This window comes from Chiloscyllium punctatum, chromosome 48, assembly GCF_047496795.1.
Source record: "Chiloscyllium punctatum isolate Juve2018m chromosome 48, sChiPun1.3, whole genome shotgun sequence".
Taxonomy (NCBI): domain Eukaryota; kingdom Metazoa; phylum Chordata; class Chondrichthyes; order Orectolobiformes; family Hemiscylliidae; genus Chiloscyllium; species Chiloscyllium punctatum.
Genome location: NC_092786.1, coordinates 57,506,591 through 57,532,914, shown reverse-complemented (window position 1 = coordinate 57,532,914; position 26,324 = coordinate 57,506,591). Strand labels below are relative to the sequence as shown.

Below are 26,324 nucleotides of genomic sequence, written 5' to 3'. Positions count from 1 at the left end.
GTCTTGTAGGCTGCATTGACTCAATCCTTTAATCGATGCTCCTCAGTCTGATTTATAATTGACTGTGTGAGCAAGAGCATCCTCTGGCATTAGATATGGACATGGCTGGTTTTCAAGGGACAGACAACAGCTTGTTTATGTAATTCCAATTTAAATAATTATTTACAAAGTTCTAGCATGATCTTGACAATTCTGACCCCCGCGTTCTAAGAAATACCAAAAGAGACCTGTGTGTGTATGTGCGTGGATCAGCTTGTAAAATTTACAAAATTAACTTGTAATGAAAGTCTCTGGGTCTGTGATTAATTGTACTAATTAACAATGATGAAAGTTTTGGAAAATTACAACAAAATAATAAAGTAATCATGAAGAGAGTGCTGATCACGTCAGTAGAAACATTGAGAGCTCACTAAACCTCAGTGCAGATTTTCCAAGTGGAACTCAGTACACTCCCAATGGTGATCTGAAATAAAATTCCTGTGATAAAATACTAACCACCAACACTTAAACAGTTCTGGTTAAAGCACACAGTTTCCTTAGAAGACCTCCTCCTTATTTTTGCCTTGAAACCAAACTAACTGGAAAGACAATTGTTTGCAAAACTACCCAGAATCTTTCCTGTTTCTATAACGTCACAATCTGAATTTGCAATTGGCACAGTAACGTGGTGTTTACCAGCTGCAGGGCAAGTACTCAGTAATGTCAGCTCTCCACTACAGTGTCCTGGGGGTCTGAAGCTATCCTGTCATTTACACTCCAAGCACTCGATGTGACAAGACCAGCTACAACGCTTGGTTGACCACAAGCACCTCAGAGATCTTTACAGTCAGATTTTAAATCACAAAAATGAATCAATCAGTTGTCAGTTATAGTTTAGAATAATTTTGCCCAGCCTGAAGCCACAGTCACTAGGTGTTGAAAGCACAGAATAACCAACATTCTAACTCATGTTAATTAATAAACATTTGAACAGTACTGTGGGTTTATGTAGGAACTCAAATTTAATTTCCAAGCAAAATACGCCCTGAAATTATTTGACTGGGGGATGCAAATCTCATCCAATCTCCATTTTAAATCCAGGCATTTGCTCCTGCTATTAGAGATTTTCATTTGCAGATGACACAAAGCTGGGTGGGAGGGTGAGCTGTGAGGACGATGCAGAGATATTTCAATGTGATTTGTACAGGCTTAGTGGGTGGGTAACTATATGGCAGATGAAGGATAATGTGGAAAAATACGAGGTCAGCCACTTTGTCAGCATAAACAGGAAAGCAGATTATTATCGGAATGGCAATAGATTGGGAAAGGGAGAGGTACAACAAGATCTGGGTGTCCTTGTTTCACCAGTTACACACAGGCTCAGCAGACGATGATGAAGGGAAATGGTCTGCTGGCCTTTGAAGTGAGGGGATGTGAGTACAGGAGCAGGGAAGACTTGCTGCAATTTGGGGAGGCAATGGCTGAGTGGTATAATCGCTAGACTGTTAATCCAGAAACCCAGACCTTGGTTTAAATCCCACCATGGCAGATGAATCTCAATTCAATAAAAATCAGGATTTAAGAGTGTAATGATGATGATGAAACCATCGCTGATTGCTGGAGAAGATCCCATCTGATTCAACTAATTTTTTAGGGAAGGAAATCTGCCGTCCTTACCCAGTCTGTCTTAGTGACTCCAGACCCACAGTCATGTGGTCACCTGTTAACTACCCTCTGGGCAATTAGGGATGGAGAATACATGCTGGCCTAGTCAGTGACATCACATCCTGTGAATGAATTATAAAAGAATTGCTCAGGGCTCTTGTGAGGCCAAACCTGAAGTGTTATCTGCAGGTGATGGTGAGCTGCTCTCTTGAACTGCTGCTGTGGGTTGACTCACAATGTTCTTAGGGAGGGAATTCCAGGATTCTGACCCAGTGACTTTGAAGAAACGGCGATATATTTCCAAGTCAGGATGGTGAGTGACTGGGAGGGGTGGTGTTCCCATGTACCCGCTGTCCTTGTCTTTCCAGATGGAAATGGCCATGGATTTGGAAGGAGGGTGAATTAAGTGAGGTTTGATCCTTGTTGTCCCAGGCCTACATGCAGAGCTACCCTCACACCTCCATCCAAGGCCCCAGTCTCTCCAACTACATACAGAGTTGTCAACTTGTATACATCTCTGTGAGACACTGTCTACATATTGCAGTTTGTCTCTGTCATACACTCCACTTTCCTTCCCCAAAAGGCATTAGTAACCAGCTGGGTGTTTCCAACAATTGGCAGTGGTTTCATGGTTACATTAGACTCTTAATTCCAGATTTTTTACTGAATTTAAATGCCATAATCTGCCATGGTGGGATTCGAATCCAGGCCACCAGGACATTGCGTGAGTTTCTGGGTTAACAATCGAGCGATAATTCCACTAGACCATTACCTCCCTGTTACCTGGTTTGACAAAAGTAAGGTTCACTGAGCTATGAGGTACTTACATTACTGATTTTGGTCATATTTCATTTTATAAGCCCTTGTCTGAGTGATCCCTGGTTGAAACAATTGAGCACATAATCAAGGCTGATAATGCCAGCACAGTACTGAGAGAGTGCAGCACTATCAAAGCTATCACCTTTTCAATGAGACATTATTAACAGAGGCACTGTCTGTCCTCTCAGCTGGATAGTAAGAAACTCACCGCACTCACTCAAAGAGGAGAAGGGGAATCCTCCCTGGTGTCCTGGGTTAATCTCTAACATCACTAGAAACAAATGAGATGCTCCTTTCTCTCATTCCTACTTATACGAGCTTGTTATGAAGAAACTAGCAATAGTATTTCCTAACTCTACCTACAGACTACATTGGGTGAAAGGTGCTTTGGGGGTGTTCAGGTTTGGAAAAGTGTGACAGATACTCAGGTGCTTTCCACTCTCCGTAAAGACTCACTCTGATCACTGGTGTCACATTCCTGCACGTTACACTTCTGGGTGTTCTCAGGCCAGGGCTCGTGGTCACAGCGGCTGCTGTCTTCCTCTGCCTCTCCTGTCACCGTGTTTACACACTTCACCAGGCGACGCTGTATCCCTCCACCACAGCGGACTGTGCACTATTTAAATCACAACAGCAACAACAATATGGGATAAGGCAACTCAGTGTAAACGTCCAATTATTTAATCAGGCCAAACCCAGGGAGATTGTGGCAATGTTTACAGGGGGTCTCCGTGGGGAGAGTGTCAGTATTGACCGGGGGGTCCCAGGTGGAGGGATGGGGGGGGCGGTGTTGTCAGTGTTTACTGGGGGTCCCTGTGGTGAGTGTGTCAGTATTTTTGGGGTGGGGGTCTCTAGGGGTGTGTGTCAGTATTTACAGGGGTCCCCAACTTGGGGGGGGGGTCTGTCAGTGTATACAGGGGGTCCCTTGGGGGGAATATGTCAGTATTTACAGGGAGTCTCTGGGGGAGTGTGTCAGTATTTATGGGGGTGAGTTCTCTGGGAGGAGTGTATCACTATTTACAGGGGGGTCTCTGGGGGGAATGTGTCAGTATTTACAGGGATCCTGGGGAGGGGGGTTATTTCTACGTCAGCCTGTGTGAGCTCCTGAACTCACCCGTCCCCACGAGCCCTTCATCCATTTGGTACAAGGGTGGACATTGCACATCCTGGTACTGTTCAGCCGTATCGTTTCATCACAGCGGCCATTTCCTGGGCACATGACAAGTCTCTCTTGCTGTCCTCCATCACAGGCTTTGGAGCACTGTAAAAAAATCCACAAAGGCATTTGAACCAAAATAAAACACACAAGCAAAGTGTGCTGTTTTCATTTTTACATTATCCTCAAACCTGTTCCTGAACTCTACCCTCAGGGAATCTCTCCTCCTGCATCTCAATGCAACCTCCAGACATTCCAAACAATCCCTCAGATGCTGCCATTTTAATATCAAATTGCAAACCTTTGCTTTATAAATACTTCCTGTGTCACAGGAACATCAGGAATGCCCTTTGAACCTTCTCCACCATTCATTTCTATCTTGGCCGATCTGCATTCCAGCTACAGTGACAGTTTTATTACCCAGTCCCTACGTCACCAGGAGTGTGCTGACTGATCAAATATTCTGGATTATCGAGAGCACATATAACCGCATTAAACCCTGAGCAAGTGAAACTTCAAGACATCAACATCCCTCAAAAAATCGATGTAAACTCATCAACACACCTCCAAAAATCAATGTAAAAACACATAGTAATAGAAATGTAATGCAGAGTGCATACACTTCACTGTTATACTTTATTTACAGCGTAAGTACTCTAACATTGCCATGGATCACAATATTTGAGGTTTTTTTCTGCTGGTTTATCAAGAGTGCCAATTCATAAGGTGCGGATTAAAACAAAAGTTTGCTATATATTACCCATCTTCCTAACATCATTAAACAAGACTGTCAGATAGTATTTATTATCATTACCATTATCATTTTGCTGCTGGAAGGTACCTACTGTGTGGCCTGCATTACATTTCAAAAGTTATTTAATTGACTGTTATATGTTTTGGAACATTGTGTGGTTGCAAAAGGTGCTACTGAAATGTAATTCTTTCGTTTCTTAGTGCTGGCTTGCTGTTGACTTACTTCTCCCCAGGCTGAGATATACCAGTCCATACAAGGCTTGGAATTGCAGGCGAGGCTGGTTGGGGGCTTGTTGAGGACAGATTGGCAGTGGAAAGGTCTCAAATGTCTTCTCTCCCTGATGTCAATGCACTGGACTTCACGGTTCTTCACACCACCTCCACAGTTCCTGGAGCACTGAGGGATGTAATTAACAACCTGTCAACATGGAGATCAGAGAAGGACTTGCAAAACATCACCGTCAACGCCACGTTCAGAGTGAATGAGTTTGAAGCAGACCAACAGTGCGAAGTATCAGTGTATCAAAAGTGTGAGGTGTGAAGGGGAGGCCATTTGGCCTATCATACCTGTGCTGGCTCTTTAAAAGAGCTGTCCAATGGGTCCCACTGTCCTCTACATACATACAGATCAGGAGCCCACTTGGTTCTTTGAGCCTGCTCCATCATTCTCTAAAGTCAGAGCAGATGTGATCAGTTCCGGCCTATCCCCTATAACCTTACATCCCCTTTGCTTATCAAGGATCTATCTGTCTCTGCCTTAAAATTAGGCAAAGACTCTGCTTCTGCCACCTTTCGGGGATGAGAGTTCCAAAGGCTCATGACTCTCAGAGAAAAATGTCTCCTCAGCTCTGTTCTAAATGGGTGACCCGTTGTTTGGAAGCACTGACCCCTAGTTCTGGATTCTCCTAAAAAAGGAACAATTCATTTCCCCCCCTCAGCATCTTATATATTTCCATTCCTTGCACTTTCCCCACAGCCCTGCAAGTCTAATTATAGGAATAAGGTAGATAGGTAAGGAGCCATAAAGGACCAGAGGCGTCTCCCTTCATTAGACAGAGACAAATGGAACTAACACAAGGAGTGAGGGAACTACTGCACAAACAGGGGCAGGCAGGGTCTCCATGAGTTAATGCAGTCATGGCAGGGATTGAACCCGTGCTCTTAGCTTTACTCTGCACCATACACTTACCTAGCAAACTGACATCCCATATCTCATGTATGTGTATATAAATATATTTCCAATGCCCTTAAATTACCATTATATCTGCTTCAACCACTCTCTCAAGAAATGCATTATTAATTATAACATCACACTGAGTAAATTAAATTCTTCTCATCTTGCTTTCTGCTCTATAACAAATCACATTAAACCTTGTCTTTTAGTTACCGATCCCTATGCCAGAGGTAACTGCTCACACAAGTGAAACTTCACATGATTTTGAACATTTCTATTAAATCTCTCCTTCACCTTCTCTGCTGCAAGATGAATAATTGCAACCTCTCCACATAATCAAAGATCCAAGGTCCCTCATACTGTTCCGGATTAAACTCCTCCGCGCTCTCTCCAAGGCCATCACACCCTTCCTCACAGCAATGTCCAAAATTAGACAATTCTCCACCTGAAGAGTAACTAGTGATTTATTACAGAACTCCCTTGTCCTGGGAATGGTACACAATAGGACAATGACTAAAACTAGTTAGGAAACTGTGTGATGTGATCAAAATAAATGAAACTTCCTTTTGGAGCAAGCTGTGAGCAGCAACTGCAGAATACTACAATTCACCACAACCAACACTGAGCCAAAAATTATAAGATATAAATCCAAGCAGACACATAATTAATCCCCTGAGAAAGAGCCTTCTTGGATCAGGATCTCTGTCACTGGAATAGGAGCAGCCAATGTTCAGCTCTCGTTCACACATCCATGCAATTATTAATCTGGGTGTTGTATTGAAATTAGAAAACAAGACATTGTAACTTTTCAAACAACTATAATTAGATTTGGCAGAAGTTGACAAAATTTACTACATTAAATGTTTTGAATGAATAGCTTGTGTTTGAAGGATGAAGATTCGTGTTTACCTTTATCTAAATGCTTAGATCAAAGATTCAATACAAGTGACTGGGATGGAGTTTGATCCATTGCAATTTTACATAATCAAAGAATAAAGGATAATACAGCAGAGGAACAGGCCCTTCGGACCTTCAAGCCTGTGCTGACACATTTTGTTCTTTCATTGTAAAACTGTCTTCACTTACAGGATCCGAATAGGAATAATTGGGAAGAAATTTGGTTCATTGCAAGGGTTTGAAGTTGTACTCTGCTCAGTCAGGAAGGGGCTAAATAAAGGACTATGTATCATTCCAGAGTACAGTTAGAAAACTAGGAGAAAACAGATAATTCCAGCATCCTCTGGTGCTGCAGACTGGGTCATTAGAGAGCAACTAACAGCCTGCACTGCTATTAGGACAGAGAACTGAAGGAGTAAAGGAAAAGGAACAAATGGTTGGAGGGAGGGTGTCTGCGATTGAACTATCCTGATGGTGAAATGTTCAATGGTATGTTAAACGTTTAAACTCTGCTTTCTCTCCTCAGATGTTGCTAGACCTGTGAGCTTTTCCAGCAATTTCTGTTTTTCAGCATCTGCTATTCTTTTGGATATTTGTTCAATGTTGAATGGCATTCAGCAGTTTAGCTTTCTTCCTCGGACTGAAATCTCCAGATTATAGATAGAGAAAAGATCACATGCAACCAGACGTAATCACAGAATCACAGAACTGTTAGGGTGCTGAAGGAAGTCATTCAGCTCATTGTGCCTACCCCAGTTCTATTCTCTCGTGCCAATCTCCTGCCTTTTCCCCATGTCCCTGTAAACTATTTCAATCCAAAAAAATCATTCAATGCCCTTTTGAATCTCCCAATTCAGCCTGCATCCATTACATTTTCAGGCAGTGTAATCCCAGACCCAAACTACCCACAATGTGAGAAATCGTTTCCTCACATCACCCTTGCTTCATTTGCACATCACGTTAAGTCTATGTACTCTCCTTCACTTCTCTTTAATGAGTGGGACTAGCTTCTCCCTATCTCCTCTGTCCAGCCAACTGGAAACCTCCATCAGATCTCCTCTTAGCTTTCTTCTCAGAAAGGAGAACGGTCCCAAATTATTTAATCTATCTTGATAACCAAAGTTTCTCATCCCTAACACCATTCCTCTAAATCTTGTAAAAGTAGCACCAAATCCAAATGAAACATTTACTCTCGGCAGCATCGATACACAAAGGCAGCTCACAATGCTTTGACAGCAACTTCCAAACCCACCACCTCTACCACCCAGGACCAGGCCAGTACAGCCGTGAGAACACCAACTCCTCCAAGTTCCCCTCTGAGCTACTCACCATCCTGACTTGGAAATATATCGCTGTTCCTCCACTGTCGCTGGGTCAGAATCCTGGAACTCTCTCCTTAGCAGCATTGTGGGTCTACCTACCGCACATGGACTGCAGTGCTTCGAGAAGGCAGTTCACCCCCACCTTCTCAAGAGGCAACTAAGGACAGGGCAATAAACGCTGGCCCAGTCAGCAACATCCACAATCCACATGTGAATAAAAAAAAACCCCACTCCATCTGCCTCTCGTGGAAGGTTGAGGGCAGGGGTTAGGATGTTAGTCAAATGGACAATGGAGACTTGAAGATGAAGACTAACTACTTGAGCGAGGTTCTGGAAGTCTCCTACATCGAAACACAGGAACTGGAGCAAGCCAATCAGCCCATTGAGCCTGTCCTGCTATTAAATATGATCATAGCTGATCAAACACTTCAATGTTTTTTGCTCACCCCACCCCATAATCCTGTACACAAATGGGAATCAGGAATTGATCACTCTCTCCCTCAAACAGACTCAATGATTGAGCTTCTAGAACCCTCTGGGGAAAGGAAAGCCTCCTTATTTTAGACCAAAGTGGTAACCTCCATCTTTCTGAACCTCTGCAAGAGTCTGGAGATAAAGGTGGCAAAAAGACCACAGACTTTTAAAACTCACAAAGTAACTTGAGCATGATTAGAATATTCAAGGACCTGAATTCATAACAAGGCTGAAGCTGGACAGCTGAGGTATCAGGACCAAGTTTGATGAGTGTGAGTTACAGCTGCTCCTGAGGGACAGGTGAGGAGCTGATGCTGGCAAACCTGTCAGCTCATTAACCTTTCCATTTGGTAGGGAGAAACAGAATGCCCGGCCAGAGACAGCTGTCGTCTCCTCAGCTTACAATCCGAGGTGAACAAGCACAGATTGCTAGAAATTATCCGTGAAATCTTATGAAACCCTAGGGAAGGTAAGGTGGTGAGAGTGCAGTATTGTGGAAGGTCAAAATGATCTGAACCTCAATTCCACTTGGTTCATAAACCTAATACCTTAAAGTTTAACTGACCAGTAGCCTCAACATCTTGCGAGGGGTGAAACAGTTTCAGATTTCCATGCCTACTGAATGGGGTACTGCTTCCTGACACCACCCTAAAACAGCCTTTTCTAACTTTACGGTGATGCACTTCTTTCCTAGACACTACCCACTTACATCCCCCTGACCAAAATAAAATAATTTCTTCCCATCGAACCCTTTAATGATCTTAAAGATATCACTTACCTTTTATATGCATGGGAATACAAATCTTCTCTCTACAATGTGTGTTACAACACAACAGGGAGCTAAGGTGCATACAGTGCATGGAGGATTGTCCTGTTCAGTCAGGAATAATGTAAGTGCAGTGAAGATTGTGACATTGTCATGGAGGGTCTTACAATGCTGCAGAAGGCATTACGGTGTAATCACGGTGTAATGGAAGATACCATCATGTAGTGGAAGTTGTTACAGTATAATGGAGGATGCTATCATATCATGTAGGTTGACCTAGTCGAATGGAGGGTGTTACATTGTACAGTGTTACAGTGTAATGGAAGGTGTTACAGTGTGATGGAGAATTGTATGGTGTATCACAGAGGGTCTTTGTTTATGTGTTAAGTTTCACTGCCAATATGCCAGTTTACCTTAAGAGACATGCTAATGATATCATCGCTATCTCAAAGCATATTACCTGAAGCAGTACACTCTACTGGAAGCAGTAGAGTGTACTGCTGTTCTATCATAATAGCCCTTTATATTAAACCACATGTGTCTTAAAAATGTAATGTTAGCACACAATAGTTGAAATAAATCTTGGTAGGATTAAATACAACAATATCCACACCCTTTTTTCTATATTACGAGAAATCATCTAAGTATTACCAGATCTGGTAAAACTCCCTGTTGGCGGCAAACTCACAGGGTGGAAGCAACAGTAGCCATCTATAAAAGACTCCAATATCATGGTGGTAGATATCTGGAAAACTAATTGAAGACCAACCAGACAACAGCTTTGTTCAAATTGTCCAATTCCTCAGCCTTAATCAAGATGACGTTATAAATAGGGCATTAATCACGTAAAAAAGACAAGTAATTTATTTTGATTAGAATTATCTCAAACCAAAATAATGTTTGAAGATTGATTTAAGTTTTAAAAAATGTTGAAGTGTACTTTCAGATTGGAAAACAAAGCCAGTGAAGTGCAGTACAGGGAGCTAGAAGGCTGGAATGTTGCATATCTGACAATTTATATCAAAGCAACAGCAGCTGCAAAGTCATTTTTCCTTGAGAAGGATCAGTTTTAAATTTGCATTCTGCAAATTCAGAGACAATGACTTAACTTGATACAATCTCATGTTTTCAAGGGAGAAGCCTCACTGTAGATTCAGCATCTTGTGACACCCTTACTGAAACATAGTTGCTCAAACAATGCATGCTGGGTCTAGGTGGCAGTGTGATGCCAGGTATATAGGTCTTATATCCCAAAGGCTGGCAGATTATATCAAACAGCACATCCCTTCAGGAGAAAGTGAGGATTGCAGTTGCTGGAGATCAGAGTTGAGAGTGTAATGCTAGAAAAGTACAGCTGGTCAGGCAGCATCCGAGAAGCAGGAGAATTGATGTTTCAGGCTTAGCCCTTCAGGAATCCTGATGAAGGATTTATGCCTGAAACATCGATTTTCCTGCTCCTTGGATGCTGCCTGACTGGCTGTGCTTTTCCAGCACATCCCTTCAGCTGTGTGCAGCAAACAGAGTATTCCCTATATCCAAACAACTGAAGCTTGAAACAAGCTCCAACATTACAGGTGATTCTGCAATTGGACAATGCTTGATGGATAATTCTGAGTGTGCAAAAAAGTACATACAATCATTTTTGGATCATTGATTTGGATTTTAAGGTGGCATACTTGCATGAATTTTAAACTACTTATATTAATACGCAGCACTGTGTTCTTCAGACAGAAAGAATATGTACACATACTGTGCCTGCTTTAACACAACAAATTAGCTGACCAATCAGAGGCAACTTGCCTGGTTAATGTTTAAACATGCCTGGCAGTGAACTGTCAATCATCACTAATTACTGCTTTCACACAGCAATGACTCATGCAATCAGTGGCCACTCATCAACCAATTGGTACTCATGTGGCATAACTGTATTTTTTCCGAAGAATTTGAAGTCTTGTGATTTGTACTTACAAGTGCAAAAGGTTTTGCCAAATTGTATCTTTATTCAGCTATTCTGCAGTACGATATACCAAAATTTAATATGTTAGGACCCACAGTCCTACAGCATTTTGAAAACCAGCTGCTCCAGTAAAGCAGCAAGCAGTTTGCCCTAATGGAGTTGTGATGCTGGATTATTTCAGTGGATGTTGGTAGGTCCATCACATGAATGATCTCATGTTCCACTCTGCAGGAAATTGGAGGCACCAGAGGGAAATGAGAGACTTACTTTGCTCCAGTTGCCCACACGCCATGCTGAGCAGGGTCGGATGTAACATCTTCGAGCTGGAACTGGCCTCTTGGTCGCGTTGCAGTCATTGTCGGAGCCTGTACTGCAATGTACTGTCCTCCATATTGCTCCCAATCCACAAGTAGTCGAGCACTGCACAACAGAGCAAACCAGTTACTGGACTCTATTCACATTACCACACACCAGCCCGTGGGCTCAAACTACTGCTCCTTATGGGCTCGGCTTTATTTCCCCAGTCCTTCTGCCACTGAGTTTATTTTACAAGTTTGAAGAGTTTGCAGAGATCAATGATTTAAAGATTTTGCTGCGAGCTCAGGCTGTTCCCAAAGCACCTTCAGAAAACACATTCTCAAATCGCTGGAAGGACCAGTAAGTGTTTACCAAAAAATAGTTGAGATACTGGAAACTCACAACCAATCAGAAAAGAAGGTTCATGATGTTGCTGGGAACTTGCTGAAGCAGTAAACCAGTGAAATCACATGCCTGTGTTGAGACAGAGAGAAAACTCAATTTTGTCCAAAAAAAAGAGCATAGGAACAGGAGGAGGCCCTTCACTTTTTCCAGTTTGTACAATCATTCAATTAGATCATTACTGACCTGTGGCTGAACTCCTTAAACCCACTGTTTTAATCCCTTTGATTAACAAAACCTATTGATCTTAGTTTTAAATGTGTTAATTGACCAGACATCAAACACCATTTCAAAAAGTAACTTACAACCCTCCACCATCCTTACAGCAGAAACGTTGTTTCCAAATTTAATTTTTAATGAGCCGGCTCTTTATTAATATTTTGGCTCCTCATCCTGAACTCCCTCCTCCAGAAATCCCCATTTAAAGGAAGGCTAACAAGAGTCATCAATCTTGTTTGTTAAGACAAAAAAAAAGAATCGTTTCAGGTCAACAATCAACCCAGTGTTCATAGGTGTGAAGGCACATTTTGTTTTATTTAGTTGGCTGTGGGAGCCCATCAAAATTTTGCATGAACCACTGACAGATCGTTTGGAGTGGAGGTGGATATTGGTTGGACCAAGATAGTCAGTCTATAGAAAGCCCTGGCCCATACCATGGTCTGAACCACAGTATCATTGCCTACCCCTCTCCTTGAGCTATCCGTACTCAGGGCAGCTCGAGGAGACAAAACTGACACAATGGTGGGCAGATTTGAAACTACTACAGTTCAGAAAACGTAGGACAAAAGGAATGGAAAGGTGTTATTTAAATGTGAATGAAATAAACAGCGTGTTTATAGAAGAGATGAAGACAGTGTTCATGAAACTGAGCCTGGAAACTAGTAAATGAAGGAGTGATTAGATTGAGACTTTTAGGATTTGAAAGACAATAGTTAGTTTTGCACCAGTGAAGTAGAGCAACAGGACATAATATCACCACCTGCAAGTTCTCCTCTGAGTCACATGACATTGGAAATACATTGCCGTTCCTTCACTATCGCTGGGTCCGAATTCTGGAGCTCCCTCCCTAATAACATTGTGGATGTTCCTACACCCAAAGACTAGAGCGAATTGAGCAGGCTGCTCACCACTACTGCTTCCAGGGCGGGGCAATTTAGGATGGGCATTCCGGTCAGTGACGGCCAGATCTCAAGAACAAATTTTAAAAAACAGGCCATTTAGGGAAGTTAGAGAAAACTGTAACTAAAGTTAGGGTAAAATTAGAAAAAAAACTTCTTTAAACAAGTGTCTCCCATAGAAAGCACTAGATACAGACGGTTAATTAATAATTTCAAATCTAAGACCAAAAGCCTTATTTTGCTTGATATGGGTACAGTCGGTTCTGCTATAACGCGGTAGCTCCATTCTTGTGCAATCCCGTGTTATAAGAAAATCGTGTAACAGCAGCACCAGTTTAACTAGTGGGACTGGAATTGCATTATAACCAATACACACTTTAAAGTTCAGGCTTTAGAAACCATGTTTACAAATCAGCAATCACGTTACAGCCAATTTGCATTAACAAAACACGTGTTATATTGAGGGAAATGGAGCAAGGGTAGCTGGATTGAGCTAATCATAATCCAATTAAACAGTAGAATGGTCTCAAAGAGTTGAATGACCTCTTCGGCTCCTTTGTTCTATGTTCACTCCTTCTATCAAAAGAACATTTTGGATTGATTTGTGGATCAACTCTGATACTTGCCTCACTCCAGTTTCCAACCACCCAGTAAGCAGTGGATTCTGTATTTACTCCAGAGATTGGATTGGTGGCTGTTTCTATCAGTGAGATTGTTGAAGTTGCATGGATTTCCGTTGTATTCTTTGAGAAAGGTTTATGGCTGGAGACTGTCGAGGGATGGATTTCAGGGGTTGCCATGGTGGCTGGAAGGGAGCCATTGCTGTAATCTGACTCAGCAACCCCTTGATCAATTTCACCAACTTCCACATTGTCTTCATCAGTTCTGTTCTCAGAATTCACCAGGGTTGTCAAATCCACCAGAGTTGCTTCCTTTGAGTTTACTTTGGAATGAGTAGTTGTTGAAATTATCCCGGATGGGACAGAGATGGAAGCTTGAGGAATGGCCACAGGTAGAGCAGTGACTGATTGTTGAATCTTCTTTGCTAATATCAGTGATGTACCTAAAGGTGAGGTAGGGTTTGGTGATGTAGCTGCTGACAGCTTAGGTCTGGAGATACCTTTACCTGAAGAGGTAGTAGTTCGTGTGGAGCTCCCTGCTATAGATCTTGATGATGGAGTTTTCCCCAGTTGTGTTCCCTGTTGATATAGACTCGCTGGTGTCAATGATGATTTTGTTGACAGCCTAGACTGTGGTGCCACTGTGTGAACAAATGAACGACCAGATTGGGTGATCTCAATTGGCGGCAAATAGTGCGACTGGGTTCTGTCACTCGTACTCTGAGTTTTTAGTGGATGATCCAGATTTGGCTGACCTGGCAAAGCCACTGGAGTTGTTGACATGCCTGTTGTTTCTGAGAACACTGGGGATGATGTAGCTAATACTGGAGTCAATACAGGCAGAGCTTGTGTTGGGATAGAATGACGGTGGGAATGCACATTTGCTGGGGTGTGATCATACTCAGAATCGCCTGGTTTCATCACCTTTCCTGGTGACCCTGAAGAACTGCCCACATGATGCCATCCTGGTGAGTTAGCTTCAGTTTGTTTTTGGTGAACCGGCTGATGTAACAGTTCCGAAATGGGAACGTCATTTGGATCAATGAAGAATGACGGTGTTGTAGTTAATGTTTCAGTGACAGAGGTGAAACCACCAAGGCTTTCCCAAGGGTGAAGGTTTTTATTAATAACATCCATGTTTTGATCATTGATGTCATGCTGCAGATATTGACTGTCATCCACATGGACCACATCACCTGGATAATGGCTAAAGCCCCGTGTGCTGCTGGGGAAGTGGGCTTTCTCATTTACAATCTCCTGCTCATCTTTCTCAACTCTCCCTTCACCCTCCAATGGATTTCCTTTCATACTACCCATGGGCCCCTTTGATTCTCGACCTTTTCCTTGTTCTCTACTGTCTGAAGGATGTGTATAACCTGCCGCTTTGATATCAAATTGACCCCCCTGCTCAGTTGTACTGGAAAGACGATGACTCATGTTGTGGTCAGTAATATTCTGCTTGTCTTCAGGATAGTCTTGCTGCCAGGTCTTGGAAGCATTGGGAATGTTTACATCATTATTTGGTGATGAGGTAGCCATTACAATTGATGGGGGGCTGTCATGATGAGGACTGTGGGTTCTGATCATGTGATCAATGCTCATCTCATCATTGGTTGTTGGAAAACCTGGAGATAAAATTTCCTTAACACCATGCTTTGTTGCGTTTCGAATGGGCAGCAATTCATCTTCCTCATACAATTCTTCCTCATCATCTTCACTGTTTATGTCATACAATGTAATTGGACTACTCTCTGTCACTCTGAGATACTCTGTCGGAAGTTCACTCAACTCAACATCTGCTGTGTTTGCTCCTGAAGTAGAAGTTACAATTGGATTAGGTACTGTTTCTATTTCGTCTTGACTGCCTGGCTTTCCATTTGTTGTGGGTGTTGACACAACATTCTCCAACCCCTCTGACCCTGTATCATCTCCAGTAATATCATGGCTTTCATCAGGTATTCTCTCCCAAACATTGTTTGAAATATTATTTATTTCCAGATGCTCTTTGTCATGTTTAATGTCCTCACCTATCCATTCTTCCTCTTCGAGCCTGTCTTCTGGATCATAGTCAAGGTCTTCATGGAAGTTTATGAAATTATAATCATAATAGAAGTCATCTACAAAGACATTGGTTTTTGCAGAATTCTCATCCTGGCTGCTGTGGACAGTGAAATCATCTTCAAGGATATGGTTATTTATCTTATTATCTTCTGATGGGTGTGACACGGGTGTATCGAGATCAGACAGATGAGGATTGGCGATGTTAATAATTTGGTTTGAATTGTCTTCCTGACCTGACCTGCTGGGGCCAAAGTTCACGTTGAAAGCCACTTCATTGTAGAGTTCTTTACTGGATGCCCCACTGCCCGACCAGTCGTGGGGTGTGAAACCCGTTCTGTGCAGGGGGCAAGGCTTCAGCTGGCACTGGCTTTTGGTAGCTGGCTTCATCTGAAAGCTGCACGTCATGTTGGTATTGTTTAGACACAGGACACTGCGCCTCCTCAATCCCTCCCCACAGGTCACAGAGCACTGGGGGAAAAAAAAACACATGTTAAAACTGAGACATAAATCCTTCAGCAATGGTCATCATTTTACAGTTAAATTCACAGAAGGAAAAGCTAAGGAAGACAAAGTTCTGGAAGCAAAACAACCAAGTTCAAAGGATTCACTGAGAGTGATTGCACAACAATATTCTTGTTTGTCATTTGTGTGGAAATCTGTAAATCTCTGTAAACAAAGATACCAAAGTGCTCAGAGACCTGACAGAACAGTAGAATGAGCCATTTCAAAGGATCAGTACAGGTACAGTGGGCTGAATGGCCTCCCCCATGCAGTAAATTATTCTATTATTCTACTTCCTTCAAGCCTACATTCAACACCAATCATTTGGTGAATAGAGTTTGTAACAATGTTGGTGAGACTCAGCAAGTCTAGCAGCATCTGTGCAGAGTGAAACAGAGTTGAACATTTCGAGTCTCGGGTGACTGACAGATGCCATCAGACCTGCTGAGTTCCTCCAGCAATTTCTGTAACCCTTTTAGTCAACTAATAGGAGGTGATATTGTAAATCTTTCCCCCACCAGCAGTGAGGGCATTACTAACTTGCAGTGAGGTCAGGTGTCCCAGAATCACAATGAATGTCTTCTGATATTCTGACAGTTCTATACTTCCCAAGATGTGGAGGAGCTGGTGTTGGACTGGGGTGTATGAAGTTAAAAATCACACAACACCAGGTTATAGTTCAACAGATTTTGGTAGCTGGCTAAGATAAGCTGCAGAGCTGGGCAGAAAGGTGGCAAATGGAGTTCAATGTGGGTGAGTGTGAGGTGCTTCACTTTGGTATGAGTAACAAAAAGATAGGGTACTGGGCTAATGGTCGGATACTTGGTAGTGTGGAGGAGCAGAGGGATCTTGGTGTCCATGTATACAGATCTCTGAAAGTTGCCACCTAGGTAAGTAGTGCGGTGAAGAAGGCATATGGCGTACTGGTTTTTATTGGTAGAGGAATTGAGTTCCGGAGTCCTGAGGTCATGTTTCAGTTGTATAAGACTATGGTGCAGCTGCATCTGGAGTATTGTGTGCAGTTTTGGTCGCCATACTATAGGAAGGACGTGGAGGCACTGGAACGGGTGCAGAAGAGGTTTACCAGGATGTTGCCTGGTATGGTAGGAAGATCGTATGAGGAAAGGCTGAGGCACTTTGGGCTGTTTTCATTGGAGAAAAGAAGGTTTAGGGGTGGCTTGATAGAGGTGTACAAGATGATTAGGGGTTTAGATAGGGTTGACCATGAGAACCTTTTTCCACGTATGGAGTCAGCTATTACGAGGGGGCATAGCTTTAAATTAAGGGGTGATAGGTATAGGACAGACGTTAGGGGTAGATTCTTTACTCAGTGAGTCGTGAGTTCATGGAATGCCCTGCCAGTAGCAGTGGTGGACTCTCCCTCTTTAAGGGCATTTAAACGGGCATTGGATAGACTTATGGAGGATAGTGTAAAAACAATGACTGCAGATGCTGAAAATCAAATACTGGATTAGTGGTGCTGGAAGAGCACAGCAGTTCAGGCAGCATCCAATTTGAACTGCTGTGCTCTTCCAGCACCACTAATCCAGTATATGGAGGATAGCGGGCTAGTGTAGGTTAGGTGGGCTTGGATCGGCACAACATCGAGGGCCAAAGGGCCTGTACTGCGCTATATTTTTCTATGTTCTATATATTTGGAAGCACTAACGTTTAGAGTCTGATGAAGGAGCAGTGCGCTGAACTATATTTCCCAAATATAAGCACTCCCTGGGTTGTGAATGGGTTCTGTCCTTGAGTCCATTTGCAAGTCAATTTCTACACAATACAGGACAATGTAAAGTGGCTGTCTGTAATTACAAGAAACGTTCATAGGTAGAGTCTTTAAAATTATACCCTGTATGGAATTGTGTTTCTAAGTACAAGCATTCAGAAGTTGGACATTTATAAGTTGAGGACACCTGTAATAGGTTTCACCTGAAATTAGAATCAGCTAAAGTTATAACACATTTACAGGCTTTCTGAAAGGGCTGGAGCAGTGTAGGGATTCTGTTCCTGCTTCAGTAATCACACCCTGGACCATACAGCACGGAGAAGACTGGCTTCAATCCTATCAAAAGTAATTTGGCAGTGTCAGATTATCACTAAAAACCTAACTGGGTTAGCAGCGTCCCTTTCGGGAACTGCACCTGATATCCTTACTGGATTGGGGCCTCTCGCCCCACACCAGTGTGGTTGAATCTCAAGTGCTCGCTGTGGGGCATCGCAGTGCTGTGCAAACACCTCCACCTCACGGACTGCAGCAAACACCACTGACTGAGTAGACAATATACCATAAATGCCAGCCTTGCTAGCAATGCCCATATCCTGAGAATGGGTAAATACAATCAAACAATCTACAGAGCATCAAGATTCTTTATTATAGTTTGATGGCTTCTGGATGGCATCCAGTGAGTAGAGTGGTGCTGGAAAAGCACAGCAGTTCAGGCAGCATCTGAGGAGCAGGAAATTCGACGTTTCGGGCAAAAGCCCTTCATCAGGAATAGATGAAGGGCTTTTGCCCGAAACGACGATTTTCCTGCTCCTCGGATGCTGCCTGAACTGCTGTGCTTTTCCAGCACCACTCTAGTCTAGAATCTGGTTTCCAGCATCTGCAGTCCTTGTTTTTACCTGGCATCCAGTGAGACTGTCCCTTTAAGAAAAAGGCAACAAGAGCTTCTAAAGTTTCACAAGCACAACATTTACAAGGTCTTAGCTTAAAGGGTCAGGTCAGCAAGATGGAGCTAAGTGAAACCAGACTTAAGGAGCTCAAGACAGACATTTCCTCGTTGACCTTACTGGCTGTCAATCATTATCTCTGTGCGTGTAGAAAGCCTCCTGCCTTCGCGCAATTGCTCTGACATTTAACCCTCGATGCTCTCACCTCTGACCAGTTGCCCATACTCCAGTCTGAAGGGCAGGGAATCTCCCTGTTACAGGGGCTGGTGGTCTCAGGCCTGGGCAGGTGTTGACAGTCGGAGGGTTGTAATGCCCGCTGCTCATCCAGCCCCACACTCTGGATACAGAGCACCGTCCTCTTCATGGTTCCCAATTCTCCACAGGATGAGGAGCACACCTGCCAATCACCAACCCACCATCTGTGTAAACATAGACAGACTTCCCTGGTGAGAGGCAGCCGACAGAAACCCTGCCTAGACAGCAGCTGACACTCGCTCCTTATTGTTTACAGGTTATGACCAGAATGAGGGTCAAGATTTCTATTATTTCAATGAACTTCACCCTGGGGAGCTCGGACTCAAGACACAGCTGCACAGTCTGCACACTGTTTGTGAATAGCACTGATCTTGTTCCTGTAGAGGTTCTGGTGATCGAGTCAGTCAGTGCTGGGTTTAAATCCCACACCCTTTAATCATGTACAAAATCTGGACTGACACTGAGTACAGGAATGTGGGGAGGTTCAAGGGCTTGGTGTTAGCTTCAAGCACCCTCACTCGATGCTAATGGCCTCAAGCTGGGGTCTGATGCCTCACCGGCCCTCTTCACAGCCGTGCTGCTCCTTCTCAGGCTCGGAGGTACCCTTCCTCCATCAGGCCTGGGTATGCTTTACATTGAGGTCCCGAGGTGTTAAATGGAATGCTAATTGTCATTCCAGGAGGGAATGCTCCAAGCTCTGTACAGAGCTCTCTCCAACCAGCTCCATGTGATGGAAGGGAGGGCATATCCTGAAGTTTTCTGCTCAGTTTTGTTAATGGGCCTTGGAGAGGCTACAGTGGACAAAGAAACCGCTCAAGTGGAATGGGCTATAAGATCCTCTGAATGATTCTAAGGAAACCAGTACAGTGCTGAGAGCTCATACATCCTTTACTCTGTTGAAGTACCTGACACTTTGGTGGACAGCTTTGGCTCTCTGATCTCTGCTTTCAATTTCCCAATGTTTATTTATGCAAGGTTCCAAGCTCTTGCAGTTTTTCCGACTGATACTTTAAAGATAATTGACATTTCAATGGAGCTGTAGCAAAAAAGAGATCTTTTTGAGGTCATGGGGTTGTCATGAATGAATGATGTTTCTCTCACGCATCTTACTTTCACTAAAGCATCCATTGTTTCTAAACCATTCATAGTAAGTGATTGGCATTGAAGTATACCAGCCGGGCATGAGGCTATAAGGACACTGAGGATGTGGTAGGGCATATCCTGGCATGAGGCATGCGTGGGTAGGTGGGGAGAACAAAGTGGCATTGTTGAAGGTAGAGGGAGTGTTTGGGAGGGCCGAGGAGTGAGGGCCTCAGGGCTTTCCGGTTGTAACTGGATTCAGGGTCCCAGGAACTAAGGCAGCCCACCCTCACACTGGCCAGTCCCTGAGGCTGCCCCAAAACACTTTGCTGGAATGACAGACCTGACATCAGGTAGTACCCACCTCCCAGCGGTGAAAATCCCAGCTCTGTGGGGACTTTCCCCTGAGGATAGGCAAACTGGGAACTTTCCCGACTCCCACTGCCTCTCTTGAGGGTGCAAATCCAGGCTGTTAGGTCAGGTGGCCATACTGTTATGGTCAAAGAGGTAGGTTTTTAAAGAGCAACTCTAGGGAGGAAAGCCAGGTTTGGAGGGACGGTGAGTTTCAGGGAGGAGCCTCTTTAGCTCAGGACCCAGGTCGATTAAGGCACAGCTGTTAACAGAGCAAGGAATTACACTGGAAACATCAAACTGGTTGGAGGATGGAGATCTCAGAGTTGTTACGACTGGAGGAGGATACTGAAATAGGGAAAGTGTGGCCAGGGAGTGATCTGACAACAAAAAAAAATTGCATTTTATAACTTCAGTCTAGGAGCAAGTTTACGGCAGCATGGGACTTAATGGAGTAATATTCAAGAGAACACAGTTTTCAGGAAGTGTTGCTCTCTGTGGGTGGATACTGACCGAGCTGGGCATGGCTCTGGGTGGCAGCTCCTCCGCTTGTCGTCGGGTCGAGGGAGGAGCTCACAGTATTGCTCTTGGACGATTCCTGCAATCTTCTCCAAGCAGTGCACAATCTGCCTCTGCACCCCTGGGAGCAATGGCACAAACAAGACAAAGGTCACTCTTGAAGAAACGGGTCTCAGCCCACTAGACACGGAGCGTTTGCAAACCACTGTACACCTTAGCAAATCAATCGGAGGGATACCTGCAATTAGCCAGCTGGACTGCGCTGTCGGAACAGCAGAACAATCCGTTCCCAGTGGATCTGAACCATCCCCACCCTCCACTAGCCTCACGGTGTTACAGACATTGCTGGCTAACTCAATAGAGTTGTTCTGACCCAGAGTGAGTTAAGCTATTGATTACTCTGTTTTACATCACTGATGGTCTCCTTGGAGACTTCCCGGGGGTCCTGTAAAACCATGTGGAAATGTTTACTTGGGCGGCTGGAGGCTGATGACAGACGGACAGGAACGATAGTGCATTCTTCTCACCTCAGAGGGCACAAGCATGTAAGAACAGAGAGAGAGAGAGAGAGATGATGCTTGCTATTATCTGTTAGTGTATCCATCAGAGTATGTTTGGGTAAATCCCAGAATTCTTAAACCATTACTGAGCTATACTTTACATGCGGCACTGTCACATAATGTATATGACTGGAGAACCAGTGGTGTAGTGCTAATATTACTAGGCTAGTAAACCAAAGGATCAGACTAATACTCGAGAGATGAGGGCTCAAACCCCAGCTTGGTAGCTAGTGGAGTCATGGAGGTCTATAGCACAGATAAAGGCCCTTCAGCCTACTAAGTCTGTGTCAGTCTAAAACAACCACCTCACTATTCTAATCCCATTTCCCAGCAGTTAGCCAATGGCCTTGTTTGCCTTGGCATTGCAAGCGCACATCTAAATACTTCCTATATGTGACGAGGATTTCTGCCTCTCAAACCCTTACAGATTAGTGTTAGATTCCCATGAGTTTCTGGGTGAAAATATTCTGCCACACACCCCCTCTAAACCTCCCACCAATTACCTGGAATCTATCCGAGAAGAAAATCTGCCATCCTTACTCTGTCTGGCCTACATGTGACTCCAGATCTTGGGTAGTGTAAATGACCTTTGAACTGGCTGAGTGAGCGAAGCAATGGAAATTTATAAGGTAAAAACAATGACTGTAGATGCTGAAAATCAAATACTGGATTAGTGGTGCTGGAAGAGCACAGCAGTTCAGGCAGCATCCAACGAGCAGCGAAATCAACGTTTCGGGCAAAAGCCCTTCATCAGGAATAAAGGCAGTGAGCCTGAAGCATGGAGAGATAAGCTAGAGGAGGGTGGGGGTGGGGAGAGAGTAGCATAGAGTACAATGGGTGAGTGGGGGAGGAGATGAAGGTGATAGGTCAAGGAGGAGAGGGTGGAGTGGATAGGTGGAAAAGGAGATAGGCAGGTTGGACAAGTCAAGGAGACAGTAACTGAGCTGCAAGTTTGAAACTAGGATGAGGTGGGGGAAGGGGAAATGAGGAAGCTGTTGAAGTCCACATTGATGCCCTGGGGTTGAAGTGTTCCGAGGCGGAAGATGAGGTGTTCTTCCTCCAGGCATCGGGTGGTGAGGGAGCGGTGGTGAAGGAGGCCCAGGACCTCCATGTCCTCGGCAGAGTGGGAGGGGGAGTTGAAATGTTGGGCCACGGGGCGGTTTGGTTGATTGGTGCGGGTGTCTCGGAGATGTTCCCTAAAGCGCTCTGCTAGGAGGCGCCCAGTCTCCCCAATGTAGAGGAGACCACATCGGGAGCAACGGATACAATAAATGATATTGGTGGATGTGCAGGTGAAACTTTGATGGATGTGGAAGGCTCCTTTAGGGCCTTGGATAGAGGTGAGGGAGGAGGTGTGGGCACAGGTTTTACAGTTCCTGCGGTGGCAGGGGAAAGTGCCCGAATGGGAGGGTGGGTCGTAGGGGGGTGTGGACCTGACCAGGTAGTCACGGAGGGCACCCTCTCCTCCTTGACCTGTCACCTTCATCTCCTCCCCCACTCACCCATTGTACTCTATGCTACTCTCTCCCCACCCCCACCCTCCTCTAGCTTATCTCTCCATGCTTCAGGCTCACTGCCTTTATTCCTGATGAAGGGCTTTTGCCCGAAACGTTGATTTCGCTGCTCGTTGGATGCTGCCTGAACTGCTGTGCTCTTCCAGCACCACTAATCCAGTAATGGAAATTTATGGGCAGGCGGGAATGTCGATCTAAGGTTACAGTCAGATCAGCCATGATCATATTGAACAGCATAGCAGGTTGGAGGGGCTGAATGGCCTAACCCTGCAGCTGGCCTCTCTGCCTGTAATTCATCACCTGAAATTGAAAGCTTTCATCTCAGTAAAGGGGACTAATGCAATAATAATCAATTGCCGTAAAATTCACTCATGCCCTTTGAGGCAAGAAATCGACCATCCTTATTCGACCTGACCTACATGTGACTTCAGACTCGCAGCAATGTATTTGATTCTGAAATGTTCTCTGAAATTGCCAAGCAAGTCATGCTATTCAAAGGCAATTATGGTCGTGACAGCAGTGCCCACATCCCATGAAAGAATAAATAAAAACTATTTGAATGAACGTAAACATGATTATAGACATGAAACTATACTGGGAGGCAATGTGTACTAGATTTAGGCAACAAAAACTGCTTCTGTCATGTGTGACATTGGAATCCCCAATCTCCTTGCTGGCTAGATTTTGTAACAGAGTGAAAGGTTACTGAGTATAAAGTAAAATTAAACAAGAGCAAGTGTAAATCCTTGTAGCTTAGAAAAGAACTCGCAAGTAACATTTTGGATGTGATACTGTATACTCCTGGAGTGTTTCCACTTGTCACAGCTCATCCAATTCAGCCAAGGATTTTAGGATAAGCACTTAGAAGCAGGAAGAGATTATTCTGCCTTTTGAGGCTGTTACACCACGATCAAGGCTAAACCTCAAACTACCCCAACTGCTGGAGGGGATCAGGAATGAGACAGGAATCTCTGAGGCACAGCTGTTCATTACCAGTGTGTGATTTCAAGGGGAAGAGAGAATATTGGAACTGATGGTGCTCATAAGCTCCTCCTGCACTGTCAGTCAAAATGCTGGTGTTCACAGGCTTGGGGTTTTTCATACACTATCCTGTGGATAGCACATGTGCAATAGACAATCCAGTGTTTAAGCTGATTGGTACCTTTTCAAGGCCTTTGTAGATTTCCAGTTAAGACAGGAAAGTGCACACAATTACAGATAGCAGGAGCTCAAAAGACAGAGAGGTGAGGACAGAGACAAAGCATATTTACAGCACAGAAAGACGCCCTTCAGCCCACTATGTATAAGCCAATCTTGGGAAGAGCCTTGGAAAAAGTTGATGGGCAGAGAGATCTGGAGTGCAGGTCCATTGTACCCTGAAGGTTGCTGTACAGGTGGATAGAGTGTTCAAGAAGGCATATCGTATGCTTGCCTTCATTGGACGGGGTATTGAGTATAAGAGCTGGCAAGTCATGTTAACATTGTACATGACATTGGTTTGGCCGCATTTAGAATACTGTGTACAGTTCTGGTCACCACATTACCAAAAGGATGTGGATGCTTTGGAGAGGGTGCAGAAAAGGTTTACGAGGATGTTGCCTGGTATGGAAGGTGCTAGCTATGAAGAGAGGTTGAGTAGGGTAGGATTGTTTTTATTAGAAAAAAGGAGATTGAGGGGGGACCTGATTGAGGTTTATAAAATATGAAGGGTATAGACAGGATGGATAGAGACAAGCTTTTTCCCAGGGTGAAGGATTCAATAACGAGAGGTCATGCTTTCAAGGTGAGAGGTGGAAAGTTTATGGGGAATACACATGGCAAGTACTTCACACAGAGGGTGGTGGGCGACTGGAACATGTTGCCAGCAGAGGTGGTAGAGGCAGGCACAGTAGATTCATTTAAGATGCATCTGGATAATTGCATGAGTAGGTGGGGAGTAGAGGGATACAGATACTTAGGAATCGACCGTCAGGTTTAGACAGTACATTTGGATCGGCTCAGGCTTGGAGGGCTGAAGGCTCCATTCCTGGGCTGTAAACTTTCTTTGTTCTTTATTCTAATCCCATTGATAATGTCCAGGATAAGAATGGGGTAAACATGGACAGCTTTGGATTTCAGTCAAATAACTTGCAAGAAAGATGAAGAAAAGGTAAGATGATATTATGCCACTCATATACCTGCATTTAACACACACTGTCAACCTATAGCACAGCCATTTTTCATCACCAAAAGTTCCAGTTAAAAGGAGCTGCTTGGTGTCAGTGATGGCTCAGCAGCTAGCAGCCTCAATTAGACTGAGCTGGGAAGTGCCAGGTCACATTCACAAGTTCCAGACAATGGCTATCTACAACAAGACAGCATTGAACTAACGCCCCTTATTAATCAGGGGCATGACTATCACTGAATTCCCCAGCAACATCCTGGGGATTACCATTGACCAGAACCTGAACTTGACCAGCCATATGAAGATAGTGGCTACAAGAGCAGTTCAGAAGTTGTAAATTCACTGGTGTGTAACTCACCACCTCTCCCACCAAATCCTGTCGACTATCTACAAGGCACAAGTCAGCAGTGTGATGGAATACTCCCCGTTGTCTGATGTCTGTGGCTCCAACAACATTCAAGAGGTTTGATACCATTCAGGACAAAGCTACCCATTTGAATGGTACCCCATCCACCACCAGCACAGTAACAGCACGGTCTACCCTCTGCATGAAGAGCAGCAGGAACTCACCAAGTCTCCTCCAACAGTATTTTCCAAACATACCGATTTCTTTAAGTAGGAAGGACAAGGGCAGCAGATGCTCAGGAACACCACCCCCTGAAAGTTCTCCCCAAGCCAGACACTATCTTAATTTGGAAAAGTATTAATGCTGTTTCACTGTTACTGAGTAAAATTCCCAGAATACCCTCCCAACAAGCACTGTGATGTCCCTACATCATCTGGACTGCAGCAATTTGGAGAAGGTGACTCACCACCACCTTGTCAAGGGGCAATTAGGGATGAGCAAGAAATATCGGCCTTGTCAGTAACATTCGACTCGCATTTAAGAAAAAGCCTCTCACCTTTGAGTCAGAAGGTTGAGGGTTTAAACCCCAAGCCAGAGACTTCCAGTGCTGCACTATCAGCTCCCATGTGAAAGTAAAGAATCCCACACTGCTACCCTCAGAGGGAAGAAGGGAGAGTCCCCGTGTGCCCTGAACAGCATCTCAATCTCAGTCAACACCATTATCATATTGGTGCAATGGACGTTTGCTGTGTGCAATTCTTTTTGTTTGATTTCTTACATTACTGTGGTAACGTTTTGGCAATAATGCTCTTTGGAGCATCTGGAAGTTGAGATGGGTGTCATATAAATGTAAGTCTTGTCTTTTTCTTTTAAAATATCTTCAACATGCTAACCGTTT

At 44.1% G+C, this 26,324-nt stretch overlaps 1 protein-coding gene across 1 annotated transcript in view; it reads right to left on the bottom strand.

Moving 5' to 3' along the window:
• adamts7 (a disintegrin-like and metallopeptidase (reprolysin type) with thrombospondin type 1 motif, 7) overlaps positions 1-26,324 on the bottom strand; it is a 197,422-nt gene that overhangs the window by 49,358 nt on the left and 121,740 nt on the right. Inside the window, exons 17-23 of the mRNA XM_072565316.1 lie at positions 20,837-20,963; positions 18,843-19,056; positions 13,406-15,928; positions 11,230-11,382; positions 4,596-4,769; positions 3,578-3,724; positions 2,920-3,079 (exon numbers count right to left, since the gene is read on the bottom strand). Coding sequence (XP_072421417.1) covers positions 2,920-3,079; positions 3,578-3,724; positions 4,596-4,769; positions 11,230-11,382; positions 13,406-15,928; positions 18,843-19,056; positions 20,837-20,963 — 3,498 coding nt within the window. The remainder of the gene's footprint in view (positions 1-2,919; positions 3,080-3,577; positions 3,725-4,595; positions 4,770-11,229; positions 11,383-13,405; positions 15,929-18,842; positions 19,057-20,836; positions 20,964-26,324) is intronic.